Source organism: Podarcis bocagei, assembly GCF_964188305.1.
Source record: "Podarcis bocagei genome assembly, chromosome: 15".
Lineage (NCBI taxonomy): Eukaryota > Metazoa > Chordata > Lepidosauria > Squamata > Lacertidae > Podarcis > Podarcis bocagei.
Genome location: NC_138141.1, coordinates 4,799,734 through 4,814,159, shown reverse-complemented (window position 1 = coordinate 4,814,159; position 14,426 = coordinate 4,799,734). Strand labels below are relative to the sequence as shown.

Genomic DNA, 14,426 nt, shown 5'->3' with positions numbered 1-14,426 from the left:
CATTTCCTTCACACAGGATCCCTCTGTGACAAGACCGATAATAATCTTGAGGTGTTTGCAGCGGATCGCTTTATAAATGTGCCACTGGCATCCAGCTATCTTCACTCCAGTATTTTTTCCCTACGGGAAAAGTATTCAAACCACCTTTTTGTGATAAAAGCATACTGATTGTATGGTTATGTCACAGGTTACTACTGGATTGTCCCTGAGATATCAGCACCACTCTCATGATCAGAGACCCTTTTCAGGTCAAGTGACTTCGTGTCCATTCTCTGCTCCTAATCACTATCAGGTCTTTTATTTGTGTCAAATTTACAATTGTTGCAGAAAGCACATTCATCCAGCCTCATTTGTAGGTTCTGCCCCAGTTTTCAAATAACAGCACTGCTGATCCACTGGGTACAATTTATTGAGGTATTGCCAAATTCTGATCAAAAATACTAGCTTTCCACATGCAAATAGATTATGAGAGGTTCATGATCAGAGTAGACCCAACTGTCAAGGGATCCAATCTTCTGAAGACTGCACCATGTCTCATTTTCTCATAAAATGTTTTGGGTCAGTCATCTGAATATTAAATAGAAAGATTCTAGGAGGCTACTTTCAATCCTAACAGTTGAAAGTCCCACAGAACTTGTTCAAAAATAAGCATGCAAGATACTACATCCCTAGAAAACAGGGGTTTGGGTCAGTGCAGCAAAAGTTTCTTAGGAAAACCTATCCTGAGGCCCTGCTACTATAAAAAAGTTGCTTATTTATTAAACCTTTGTCTTAAAAGTTCAGAACAAGGATTAAGGAAGTGATTAGCGACTTCTCCTGCCCCCTCCATAAGGACCCACTGCATCCATTCTTGAAAAGCAGTCATGGAGATTCCCAGGGTACTTGGGTACTGGAATTATCCTGAAACCAGTACCAGTAAAATCAAACCTTTCATTCCAAGATGTTTCCCCATCAATCTTACATGTATTAATCCTGAAGGTTTGGATTCCCAACAGAAACCACACTGCTTGCACAATGTTTAAGATGTGTTCTTAAACACACACATAGTAAACGTGGCGCATAAGCACCTTGCACTCAGCTACATTAGTCAAAAAACACTTTGAATGCATTATAAACATGCAACACCAGGTGGCGCCAGAGAGCAAAAGAATTATGTGATTTTTGCATAGCGGTTTCCCCACCTTTTGTTAACGATTTAATTTCTGACTTATTTATAGCATTTTTTCCTGTGTGTATATCCACCTTTAGTGCTTAGATTCTGAATGACATGCAGACAGCTACTGTCATTTATTTGTGGTCTTGAAGCATTTTCTGATCACCGTGACTTTTCAAGTTTGTCTTTAATGGCAGGAGTTTCGAAAAGTCAAATGAAAAAAGGAACACTCATAAGGTAAAACTACATTTCCATTCAAGTTACCAGTAGCAACAGAAATACATAAAATATAGGGATACTCAAGAATGCAGTATAATTTTTAAAATCTATTTAAATCACTTTATATTAAAATTTGCACGACGTACTGCTTAAAAAACAAGAAATTTTAATGACATCTTTTTTAAAAAGAAAATAAAAGAAAGCACTGTCATGTGAGTCTGGATCCTAAACAAGGCATTCAATAAAATTAGGACAAAGGGGTTAACATAAGAAATAGGTTAGTCCCATAAAACCTTAATTGTAGTCTACAAAAGTTCAACCCCCCCTCCCCAATTCAGACAAAGAGCTCTGTTAACAGAGGAAAAGAGGGGGAAAGGGAAGCATTTATCAATATATGAAATGAATGAATGAATGACTGTTCAATAGAATCCAAGAGATTGTTGTTTTTTTAAAAAAATGCAAACTGCTCTTAAATACTAAAGTGACATTTTAACATTTTCATGTAGGAATAAAAAGAACAACCCTTCCTCCATTTCCTAATGAAAAATAATACTGGTTAAAATCAATGCCAAAACATTTTATCATGCTTCAAGTTATTTTTAATAATAAAAAAAGAAATTCATATATAAAGAGGTAGATTAAAAAGGGGAAAAAAGAACAGATTCACCATTCTTTGTCACTTTTATTCAGTAGAATATCCCCCCCCCCCACCTTTTAGGATTTTATTTTTTTTATGCCAGAAATGGCAAAGAGTGATTACAGTCAATTGTTTATTAAAAACATTTTATTCTTTGCAACACAGACCCCCTTGACCCATTTTATGTGCTTTTCACTTTTTTTTCTCTATGCACCACCACCATGGGGCGGAGGGGAGGGGAACGGGTTTTTTTAAGGGAAAGGAGTCCAGGAGGCATAGGAGGAATGCTACAAGCCACAGCAAGAATGAGCTGTTGTTTAATAATAAAAAGGGCCACAAATAATACAGTAATGAGGTTACACAATTAAATCCCACAGCATGACTTGAAGGCTTTTCCCTGTGGCAGACGTCATCACAATGGAAGGCATAAAAAACTGGAGGAACCAAATGTTGATAATAGTCCAACGTCTAGTCCATTAGGCAAGATGGTGCAAGTAGTCGTTGTGTTAAAAAGTGCCCTAGCCTCACCTAAATGGCTAGCAGACATGGAGAACTCCTCAACAGAGAGAAACCATCCACATAGCTATCTAGAAGAGTGTGTTGTCAAATATGGCACATTTTTAAATACTGGGAAAGATGTGCCACAATGGACTTCTCTCTCTCTTGCTCTCCCGCACTCTTGTTTTCTCCCCTCTATTGTTTACGGGTACAAATGCTAGATTAATCTATCTGAACTATGCAGGAAGTGGACTCCTCTGCTAGGAACACTAGCTCTAATTCACTTTGTCTTGAAATATATACAAGTTGTTTGTAGTGGCTACAGCAATGATATTTTCCTTGGGATGCCAGGCCGTGTGGAGGATTTTCTTGTTGAAGTCTAGGCTGTCAACACTGATCTCATCCTTCTTCCGTTTGCCGCTGGCGCAGACTTTGCGTGGCTTTAAGACGGTGCGGGGCTTATTGTTTTCCCGAGAAGCTTCTAAAGTGATATCCCGCTTTGTGTTCCTATCAAACATTCTGAAGAAGTTGTTGTAGGAGCCAGTCATGACGACACTGAAAGGTGGAGAAGACAAAAGAGAGTTTCCAGGTGTGTTTCCTTGCTAGAAGCTTTTACTGCAGTTCTTTTTATTCAGGGAGCTGAATAAATATTCACGGGGAAAGTATCCTATCAAAAATACAATTGCATTTCAACAGCATGGGCACTTAATACATGAGCACAGGAAGCTGCCATATTCTGATCCAGCTAAGTATCAATGCTGATCGATTTCAGTATACTTACCTAGGATCAGCACTGTCTGCACCAGTGTGTCTCTAACTTCGGTCCCCAACTGTTGTTGAACTACAACTCCCATCATCCCTGACCACTGGTCCTGGCTGCTAGGGATGATGGGAAGTTAGAGAAACACTGGAGATGGCAGAAATTGAATCTGGGACCTTCTGCATGCAAGATAGATGTTCTAACACTAAGCCTTCTCAGTGCTCAAACGGTTTAATGATTAACTATTTTCATGGTACTGAATCATGCGTGCTTTAGGAAATGGATTTTTGAACAGAAATTTCCAGTTTTACCAATACACAACAGAAACTGGAACACCAACATGTACAGTTCTTACACTAAATCACCTTACACATAAAATTGAAGTAAAAGGGAACTGGGATGCCCGCTCTGTTAAACAGCTTTCAAACTGCTAGGTACCCAGTAACACCTCTGCACTGCTTGCTTTTGATGGACGCGGGTGGTGCTGTGGGTAAAACCTCAGCGCCTAGGGCTTGCCGCTCGCATGGTCAGTGGTTCGAATCCCCGCGGCGGGGTGAGCTCCCGTCGTTTGGTCCCAGCTCCTGCCCACCTAGCAGTTCGAAAGCACCCTTAAGTGCAAGTAGAAAATAGGTACCGCTTTATAGCGGGAAGGTAAACGGCGTTTCTGTGTGCTGCGCTGGTGCCGGCTCGCCAGCTGCAGCTTCGTCACGCTGGCCACGTGACGCGGAAGTGTCTCCGGACAGCGCTGGCTCCCGGCCTCTAGAGTGAGATGGGCGCACAACCCTAGAGTCGGACACGACTGGCCCGTACGGGCAGGGGTACCTTTGCCTTTACCTTTACTGCTTGCTTTTAGAAGGATTGTCAGAACTTGTTTATCAAACCCTGCAGTGAATGCAGTTCAGCCAAAGGAGCCAGGTAAATTCATGGCTGCAATGTGATGATCCCTGCCAAGGGGATGGGGAACTTTGCCCTCCAGAGGATGTGGGACTTGAATTACCATCAGCCCCAGCCAGCACTGTCAGTTGTCTGGGATGATGGGAGCTGTAGTTTAGGAGTAACTGAAAGGTCACAGGCTGCCCATCCCTGCCGTAGCAGTCTGCTGTTACTGGGAAACAGTGAATGTCCTTCAACCCCACATACAGCCATTCCAAAATACCAAACAAACACCACCTCATTGCAACTATCAAAAGAATTAAGATGGCAACATTGAAATGGCTTCTCTCAGAGCTCCAAGAACTGAGAATATCTGGAGGAGTTTGAAAACTGTGTTAAGAATCTGTTCATTTGGGCTTCCAGTTCCGCTCTGCCTTAATGGAGGCAGCCCAAGACAGCGGGAGATCGTAGGTGAAGGAAAAACAAGGATGATTGAGAGCAAATCATCATTGCAAATTCCACCCAGGGTCGGGGGAACGAGCTTCAATTGTAGTTCGTCTCGGTACCTAGCTCTCGCTCCGGCATGGAATGAGGGGGTCAGGGAGGCACTGAGCCTGGCAAAAGCCCTCCAATGCCGTCATTAAGAAGCAGATGTTCTCCTGTTAATTAGAACTTAATTGGATTAAAGTACAGGCGCGTGCTGGAAGAGATGAGATCACAAACTGTGGAAAAAACCAACTGCAAGGACTTTAAGGTTTGAATTTGAGATAAGACTTCTTTGGTGAAAAAGACGGGGGGGGCTACAGTTTCTTTATTTAAAGCTTTATTCTCTACATTTATGATTTGGCAATCCTCCTCTGAATGTTAGTTCAAATTATATTTGTACAAGTGTGGATGGAAGAACTTGGATTATAAGTATGGCATATAACATCAAAGGAACTGTGTGTGTAAAAAAAAAAGATTGGAGGGAAGCTCTATTTTGCAAAAGGTTTACGATGGAAACTTAGAATTGACTCTTCCCCATCCTTTATTATATACAAAGTGAACTGAATAACGCTAAGAGGACTTGGAGTTTAATTTAATTGGAAGGATAATCAGCTGGAAAGAAGGATGAAAGGAGTCTGTGAGTTGCCAAGGAACTGGTAAGGTTCTGTATTGAGTCATCTGCAGTCTGACAGACCACTCTTTTTCCTAGGCTGAGGGGGAAATGATGACAATAGTTTATTTACTGGGACAGAGAGACCTTTGCAGCTGTTGTTAAAGTTCTTGGTGCAAAACAATGAAGCACGAGACGAAGCGATGGAGATATTTCTGGAATAACAATGGGATACCTGCTCCGCCCAGGGCATGGCGGATAACAGCAATAATTGGGGGAAAGAAAGACATAACATCTTACAAGTACAGGACGAAACACCATGGACAGAATAATTGCCACACACAGGAAGAACAAGGATAGTTTGAGCTCTTCACTTGAAGTTTTATAAATCATTTAATGTATCAAATGGATAGAAGCTATTAATATTGCAGTTGTTGTATAAGGGATTATTATTATGACCGGAATATAATTTAAACTAGTAAGATTTTGGAACGCAGAAATAAAGGAAATAATCAAATGATAAAATCTAGCATGTGCGGAGGGGGCACTTTAACTAAATTATATAATTTGGTACTTGAATGATTGGTATTAATAATTGTATTATAAATTGGCATTGTTATAATAGGCTATTATTGGACTGTAAATGAAAACTAATACAAATTTATTCCAAAAAGAAAAAAGAAATCTGTTAATTTGGTTAGGGCATTTTAAATCCCCAGCAACCAGGGCAGCAAATGTGGTTCCTCTTCATTTTGCCAACAACTTTATGGCGTAGGACAGCCTGTGAGATGGCGACTGGCGCAAGGTAACCCAGGGAGCTTCACGTCCTAGTGAAAATTTGACACTCTTAACTACTACACCCACAGTTCCTTACAGCACTGTCATTCCTATGACAAACTTCATATTTTATTTCCAGGAAGCAGTTTGTGCTATACTGGGAATAGTGACAAGCCCTGTAATCATGACAAAATTATGACGCAGTTGCTAAGAAAATAATTATGATATAATGACATTTGTGTGCCTCTCAGGTATGCCTGACTTTCACACTCCTAAGAGCCAGAAAAGGGTCACATCACTCCTGTGTAGTAGAGCTAGACTAATAAACCTGTAGTCTGATCAGACATTGAATTACCGTATTTTTCGCCCTATAGGACGCACTTTTTCCCCTCCAAAAAAGAAGGGGAAATGTGTGTGCGTCCCATGGGGCGAATACAGGCTTTCGCTGAAGCCTGGAGAGCGAGAGGCTCTTGCTCTCCAGGCTTCAGGAAGCTCTGCGCAACCCTCCGGAGCCTGGCGCAAAGCCACGCCAGCCTCCGGAAGGTCGCGCAGAGCTGCCTGCCCTCCCGGGATCCGCGCGACCCTCCAGAACCCGGCGCCAAGCCGCGCCGGCCTCCGGAGGGTCGCGCAGAGCTGCCTGCATTCCGAAGCCTCGGGCGCACTGAAGAGCACGCCTGGGCTTCGCACAGCTGTCCGCAAGCCTGGGGAGACCGGCGCAGCTCCCTAGGCTTGTGGATAGCAGGCTGTTCTGGGGGCTGGGGTCGGGGGAAGCTCCCGCGCCAGACCCGTGCCTGGGGGGGAAATAATTTTTTCCCCTTTATTTCCCCCCTCCCCCCCAAAAAAACTAGGTGTGTCCTATAGGGCGTGCATCCTATGGGGCGAAAAATACGGTAGATTGCAGCTCTTCAAGATGTAGGTGGAGAAGCCTCCAGTATGCGGGAAGATAGCCTATCATTCTCCTATGCAATGTTTCAACTTTCAGGAAGGATGTTTTACATTTTAATTAATCAGGCACTCTGGACTGCATTGTCCAGGAAGAACTGCATCATCACCCCTTTCTTTATATTTAAATTCTTTATTTAAATGCATTTCTTTAAAGAAAAAAATCCATCCACATGGAGTATGAAAATTAAATATTGTTCCCTGTTGGCCTCCAGCAATTGAACTGACAGGGACATTCTTATTATTCAGGCTGTAGGAGGCAAGTTTGGAGAAGAAAGCAGTAAGTGGAATAAAGATGCACCGCACTTTTAAATAACTGCTCGTGCACATTAGCTTTTAATGCAGCTTTTCTTTGTAGAGGAGGGACCACAGCTCACTGAGAGCACGTGGCTTGTATGTTGAAGGTTCCAGGTTCAATCCCCAGCATCACCATTGTAAAGAAAAAGCCTCAGGTAGCAGGTGGGTAGGAAGACTTCCTACAATACCAGGCTGGAGGGATAAATAATCTGACCTAGCAGTTATGGCCCTGAAATGAGAAAAGGAGGCCAAGCACCAAACTGTCCACAGGCAAGGCTGCTTTTAAGCCTGAAAAATTAATGGCACACATAACGATGCACCCATAATGATGATGGAACTACAGCAGGCAATTAATCAAGCCAAAATGGGCAAAACACCAGGATCAGATGAACTGCCAGCAAAGTTTTATAAGAAATTGTAAGATAACATTGTCCAGCCATTGAAAGATGTAATGAATAAGATACTAAAAACAGGGAAGACTCCGGACTCTTGGAGAAATTCTTATATTACACTCATTCTTAAACAAGAAACAGACTTATTGTTAGTAACAAACTATAGGCTAATTTCTCTATTAAATGATGACTGTAAGCTGTTTGCAACTATATTGGCAAACCAGATAAAAATGGTACTAAAAGACATAATTCACCAAGATCAGACCAGGTTTTTGCCTGGTTGACAGATGAAAGATAATGTAAGGAATATAACTGATAGAATACTTGGAGGTAAGAAATCGGAAGCAAGCAGCATTGATGTTTAAAGATGCAGAAAAGTCTTTGATAATATTTTGTGGACTTTTATGAAGAAAATGATGGAAATGATTAATTTCAGAGAGACCTTTTGGAAAGGAATAGAAGCAATATATTCAAATCAATATGCAATGCTGATAGCAAATAATGAGCTAACAGAAAAATGTAAAATAACCAAAGGGACAAGACAGGTGCTCTGTCACTGTTGTTGTTTATATTGGCTTTAGAAGTCTTAGCTGGAAGAATAAGATCTGATATATCAATTAAATGGATAACAGTGGGTCAGAGAGCGTATAAGCTGAAGGTATTTGCCAGTGATGTGGCATTATCCGTAGAGGAGCCATTGGTTAGTATACCAAAGGCTTTAGAAGAAATCAATGAATTTGGAGAAGTAGAAGGTTTAAAACAAAAGCAAGATGAAAATTTTGGTTAAAAATGTGAATGACCAAATGAAGAAAGATCTATACAAGAAAGAAGATTCCACCTAAACATTAGGAAGAACTTCCTGACAGTAAGAGCTGTTCAACAGTGGAATTTGCTGCCAAGGAGTGTGGTGGAGTCTCCTACTTTGGAGGTCTTTAAGCAGAGGCTTGACAACCATATGTCAGGAGTGCTCTGATGGTGTTTCCTGCTTGGCAGGGGGTTGGACTCGATGTGGTCTCTTCCAACTCTATGATTCTATGATTCTATGGTCGACTGGACTAATAACTGAAAAGAAACTTAAATATCTAGGAGTGTGGCTGACAGCAAAGAATATAAATATTTTAAAAGACAATTATGTTAAAGTTCGGGGGGGGGGATTAAGAAAAAATTAGAGATGTGGGAAAGAATGAATCTGTCCTTATTGGGGAGGATATCGGTGATAAAAATTAATGTGCTACCAAAAATGTTATTTCTACTTCAAACAGTGCTAACGATCAGCAATACAGGATGTTTTATACAATGGCAAAAGGATATTACTAGATTTCTCTGGCAGGGGAAGAAACCAAGAATAAAATACAAATTGTTGATAGATTCTAAAGAGAGAGTTGGATTCTCCCTGCCAAATCTGAGAGCATATTATGAGGCATCCTATCTTTGTTGGTTAAAAGAATGGATATCATTAGAAAATACTTATTTTTGGATCTGGAAGGACATGATAATAGGTTTTGTTGGCATGCATATTTGTGGTATGACAAGGTTAAAGCCCATAAGGACTTTTTGAATTATGTTATAAGGAAGCCGGTGTATAAAGTATGTAATAAATACAAAAATACAAAAGAGCAAAAAACATTGTGGTGGCTCTCTCTAATAGAGGCAATACAGTGGTACCTCGGGTTAAGCACTTAATTCGTTCCGGAGGTCCGTTCTTAACCTGAAGCACCACTTTAGCTAATGGGGCCTCCTGCTGCCGCTGCGCCGCCGGAGCACTATTTCTGTTCTCATCCTGAAGCAAAGTTCTTAACCCGAGGTACTATTTCTGGGTTAGCGGAGTCTGTAACCTGAAGCGTATGTAACCCGAGGTACCACTGTATATGTGAAAATAAGAAATGAGAAACTATTGGGCGATACGGAAGCATATCAAGAGATAAAATTAAGGAGATGTGAAGATATAAGAGGTTTTGTAATTGATTGGCTGCAGTAATATCATTTTAATGAAGTATTTAAATTGAATTTTAAAATGGTTTTCCAACTGAAACCTCCCAATTTGAAAAAGAGTTGTTAGACAATAAAAGTAAATTAATTTCCAAAATGTACAAATGGCAAACAAAAGATGAGCAGGTCAAATCAGTAAAGACACATTGGGCGAGGGACTCTGGCTATAATATTGAAATGGCAGTGTGGGAGAGATTATGGAACATAGACATAAAATTTACAGCATGCTGTACTTTTAAAGAAAACTATATGAAAATGATGTACCAATGGTATTTAACTTCTAGTAAAACAGCTAAAATGAATAAATAAAAATAAAATGTATGCTACAAATGTAAAGAAAAGAAGAGCACCTTTTACCACACGTGGTGGTCATGTAAGGTAATAAAAAACTTTGGGGAGATGATATATAATGAGTTGAAAAAAATGTTAAAGGTAACTTTTTAAAAGAAATCAGAAGTTTTTCTTTTAGGTGTGGAGATACCGAAGGACCAGAAAAAGCTGTTCATGTATGCGACCACAGCTGGCCAGATGCTGCTAGCCCAGAGATGAAAGGAAGATACAGAGCCAACCAAGGAAAAATGGTAGAAGAAATTAATGGATTATGCCAAAATGCCAAAATGAACAGGAAGAATTAGAAACCAGGAAGAATCAACTTTTAATAAAGAATGGGGAAAATATATAATTTATTTGAAAAATTATTGTAAACAATTAAATGCATTAGCAGGATTGATTTATAACTTGTAGTTAAAAATTTGAATTAAGGAATATTAAGGATTTATTAAAACTTGGAATTATAAAGGAGAATTCGTCATGTGAAAGGCTGGGCTGGATGAATCCCAAGCCGGAATTAAGATTGCTGGAAGAAATATCAACAGCCTCAGATATGCAGATGACACAACCTTGATGGCAGAAAGTGAGGAGGAATTAAAGAACCTTTTATTGAGGGTGAAAGAGGAGAGCGCAAAATATGGTCTGAAGCTCAACATCAAAAAAACAAAGATCATGGCCACTGGGCCCATTACCTCCTGGCAAATAGAAGGGAAAGAAATGGAGGCAGTGAGAGATTTTACTTTCTTGGGCTTCATGATCACTGCAGATGGTGACAGCAGCCACGAAATTAAGAGACGCCTGCTTCTTGGGAGAAAAGCGATGATAAACCTAGACAGCATCTTAAAAAGCAGAGACATCACCTTGCCAACAAAGGTCCGTATAGTTAAAGCTATGGTTTTCCCAGTAGTGATGTATGGAAGTGAGAGCTGGACCATAAAGAAGGCTGATTGCCAAAAAATTTATGCTTTCGAATTATGGTGCTGGAGGAGACTCTTGAGAGTCCCATGGACTGCAAGAAGATCAGACCTATCCATTCTTAAGGAAATCAGCCCTGAGTGCTCACTGGAAGGATAGATCCTGAAGCTGAGGCTCCAATACTTTGGCCACCTCATGAGAAGAGAAGACTCCCTGGAAAAGACCCTGATGTTGGGAAAGATGGAGGGCACAAGGAGAAGGGGACGACAGAGGACGAGATGGTGGGACAGTGTTCTCAAAGCTACCAGCTTGAGTTTGACCAAACTGCGGGAGGCAGTGGAAGACAGGAGGGCCTGGCGTGATCTGGTCCAGGGGGTCACGAAGAGTCAGACACGACTGAACGACTAAACAACAACAAAAATTGAAAAACTGAAAAATGAATTTGTGAATGACTTGGAAACACACACACACACACACACACACACACACACACACACACGGTTTTACAGGGGGATTACATAGTAAAAAAAAATTAATGGCATGCATTTGCACAAGTCTCCCTTGAAGCGGGAGGTTGGGGGATTGTTAATACAGTTCATCTGGAATCCACAAAGCATCCTGAGACAAAGCCACATGGCAGGAGACGAGAACAGTAAAACTATGACAGCTGAATGAAAGAAAATGACAAGTCAACAAGAAGTTCTTTTCACCTCACTATTTGTACTCTCCCTGCCCCCAAAATAGTCTCCTAAACATCTGGTTTAAGGCAAAAATTTGAGCCTGAGATAAGGGAGGAGGGGGAAGCATATTTCATTCAGGTATTGCTCAACCAAGGAAACAGTACTTCAAATCACCGGCTTGCATTCAAGTGCTCAGAAATAAAAGAAAACGAAATAAGTCGAGACTTGCCTGTCTGATCCGTTCCAGCAGCACTCAAACTTGTCAAAAATGCAGTCATTTTCATAAAGTGAACAAAGTTTACTTCTGAGGTATTCATGTACCTAAGGAGGAGGAGACACAGTGGTTGGGCATGACGACAATAAATGAATTGTTCAATATTTTGAGTTTTTAAAAACATCAGTATCTATTATGAAGCCAAATATGGAATTTTAATCATTAAAATTGCTATAGTACATATTTTATTTTCCACTTTTTATTTTTATCTTACTTTGTTCAATTAAATTGTTCCTAAGAAAAATCAGTGAAATATATATATTAAAAAAGGTCTCATCCATGCAGATTCAAGGACATACGTATTACTTAGACACGTACACTGTGATTTCCGAAGTCAAATCTGAGACCCAATATCTTCATAGCATACCTGGTATGTTTCCACAGGTCTGTTTTCCATATTTAAATCCCAAATTTTCACGGACAGATAATCCCTAGTCATCATATATCGACCACTATGGCTGAATTTGACATCAGATATGGAGGAGATGATTTCGGAGAAAAACGATCGGTTGCTAGGGTCTTCTGGCTCTTCAAACACTGCAAGCAGAAGATAAGCACAGTGGTTCTATCATCACATTTCATGAAGATAGACATTCTTTTCTCATGCACACTGAAGCAAAAAAGGAGTAATATCACTACTGGGGATCCCAAATGGATGTGAAGAGAAATATTACACAGTGGTTGCCTGATTGAAAAACAAACAAACCCTGAGGCAATGTTGTTATTTTAAACCAGAATCCTCACAAAGTGAGACAGACCTCCTTACACAGATGCATACATTTCCCAGCAGAGGTGTAAGCGGTTCAAGGTCTCCAGCCAGGCAAACTATGTTTTGTGCCAAAAATATCCAAATCTACCAGCCTACATAGGATCATAGAATTGTAGAGTTGGAGAGGACCCCAAGGGTCATCTAGTCCAACTGCCCACAAACACAGGAATCTCAACTCAAGCATCCATGACAGATGGGCATTCAACTTTTGCAAAGACCATGCAAACTGAACTTTGTAGAATACCTTTTTTAAAAAAATGAAAGCAATTTGCTAATAAACATGGAGGGAAGTATGGAGCAATCTGAAGCCTAACTGTCAGCCACTGGAAATAATTCACCCACTCCAAGTCTGGCTATTAAGATCTCAACAGGCACTGCCCACAAACTTTCCAGAGCATCTCTGCAGCCACTGATGGACAGAAGCTTGTTTTCAAAACAACAACATGGAATCTGAAATCCTCAAAGTGCCAAGTTCTGAAACCGATCTACATCTTTCTAGGCCTTGAGTGAACTTTTACTGCCTCGAATGGACTTGGAGGAACAGTACAGACCAGCTGTTCGCCTCTACCAGTCTCATTATTATGGCTTGTGTGTTGCTCTGCTCTGCTCTGCTGAGTGGCAGTGGATAGAAGCAATGATGTTTTTAACTGCACTGTTTCTACAGGGTTATGGCACCCCTTGGGGTTGGCAAGCTTAAACACCCTCGACATTTTCTTGCTTGACTCGTGATTTTCTCGAAAGAGAGAAAAAAACAGCAACAAGAAGTTGATTAGTACTGAAAGAAACTACTTACATTTTGAATGCCTGTCGCAGAGTGCAGATGCCCTCATGTCACAAAGACGGATTGTTCCTTTGCTACTGCTGTATACAAATGTGTTACAGCTGTTTGGATGGAATTCTGCTGCCGTTATCACCTCTGTCAGCTCTTCCATGTTGGCAGGCTTAATATCTACAATATCTAGAGATTTATTACGTTAAGGACTCTCCTTTTAGCAAGTTTCACAGCCCCTTTTTTGCACTGTAACCAACCCTCAGGGGAAAGAGATTTCTGGAGAATGCTGCTCTTTAGATTCCAGTACTATGGGGGAGAAAAACCTTTCTACCTATGTTATCAAAACCATACATATATTCTGTAAATTTCCATCACATTTCCCCATGCTCCCCTCCCCAATAAATTGAACCTTGCCTCGTAAGAGGCAGCCTGTGTCATTTTCTTTGCCCAATTTCACACTTTTCCAGTTCCACAATATTCTTTTCGTCCAGTCAACTGTGCACAATACTCCAAGACGGGTTGTAGCACAGATTTATATAATACTGGCAGTTTTGTTTTTGATATGGTCCTAATGTTCCCTGACATGGAATTCATCTTTTTCACAGCAGAAACAGAAGGAAGGAAGGCAATACTACTCTAAGATAAATCAAATGATCTTCCACCAAATTAATTCAATATAAATACGTTTTTGAGAAAAAGATACTAAAACTTCTGTCTGTAATTTCCAGGTGCCACAAGTTAATCCGTAGGTCATCAGCAGACAGGTATGTTTCATAATCACTATTGATGGAGATAGAGTTAATGTGGTATGTATGTGCATTGGCAAATATTCTTCGTGGACTGGCTTCCACCATGAGATCCATGGGCCTGAATACTGGCACCTGCAAAGTACAAGGGAACAGAGACGTGAAGTAGTGGCAAATTCTGAAGCGCAGGAACACATCATAACACACCCCAATGCCCTGTCCCTCCACGAAGAGCTAAAAAATGCAGGCAGCTATGTTGAGCTAGATATGCACATATATATATCCACCCCACAAAACAACAACAGTG

At 40.7% G+C, this 14,426-nt stretch overlaps 1 protein-coding gene across 4 annotated transcripts in view; it reads right to left on the bottom strand.

Annotated features, from left to right (window-relative positions):
- Positions 1 to 1,561: 1,561 nt before the first annotated feature.
- The window catches only part of PPP2R2A (protein phosphatase 2 regulatory subunit Balpha), a 67,523-nt gene continuing 54,658 nt past the window's right edge, over positions 1,562 to 14,426 (bottom strand). For all 4 annotated transcript variants that reach the window (XM_081171718.1, XM_081171719.1, XM_081171716.1 and 1 more), the window contains exons 6-10: positions 14,077 to 14,254; positions 13,395 to 13,559; positions 12,200 to 12,369; positions 11,788 to 11,879; positions 1,562 to 3,062 (exon numbers count right to left, since the gene is read on the bottom strand). In XM_081171718.1, the coding sequence (XP_081027844.1) occupies positions 2,783 to 3,062; positions 11,788 to 11,879; positions 12,200 to 12,369; positions 13,395 to 13,559; positions 14,077 to 14,254 (885 nt within the window). In that variant the 3' untranslated portion in view covers positions 1,562 to 2,782. The remainder of the gene's footprint in view (positions 3,063 to 11,787; positions 11,880 to 12,199; positions 12,370 to 13,394; positions 13,560 to 14,076; positions 14,255 to 14,426) is intronic.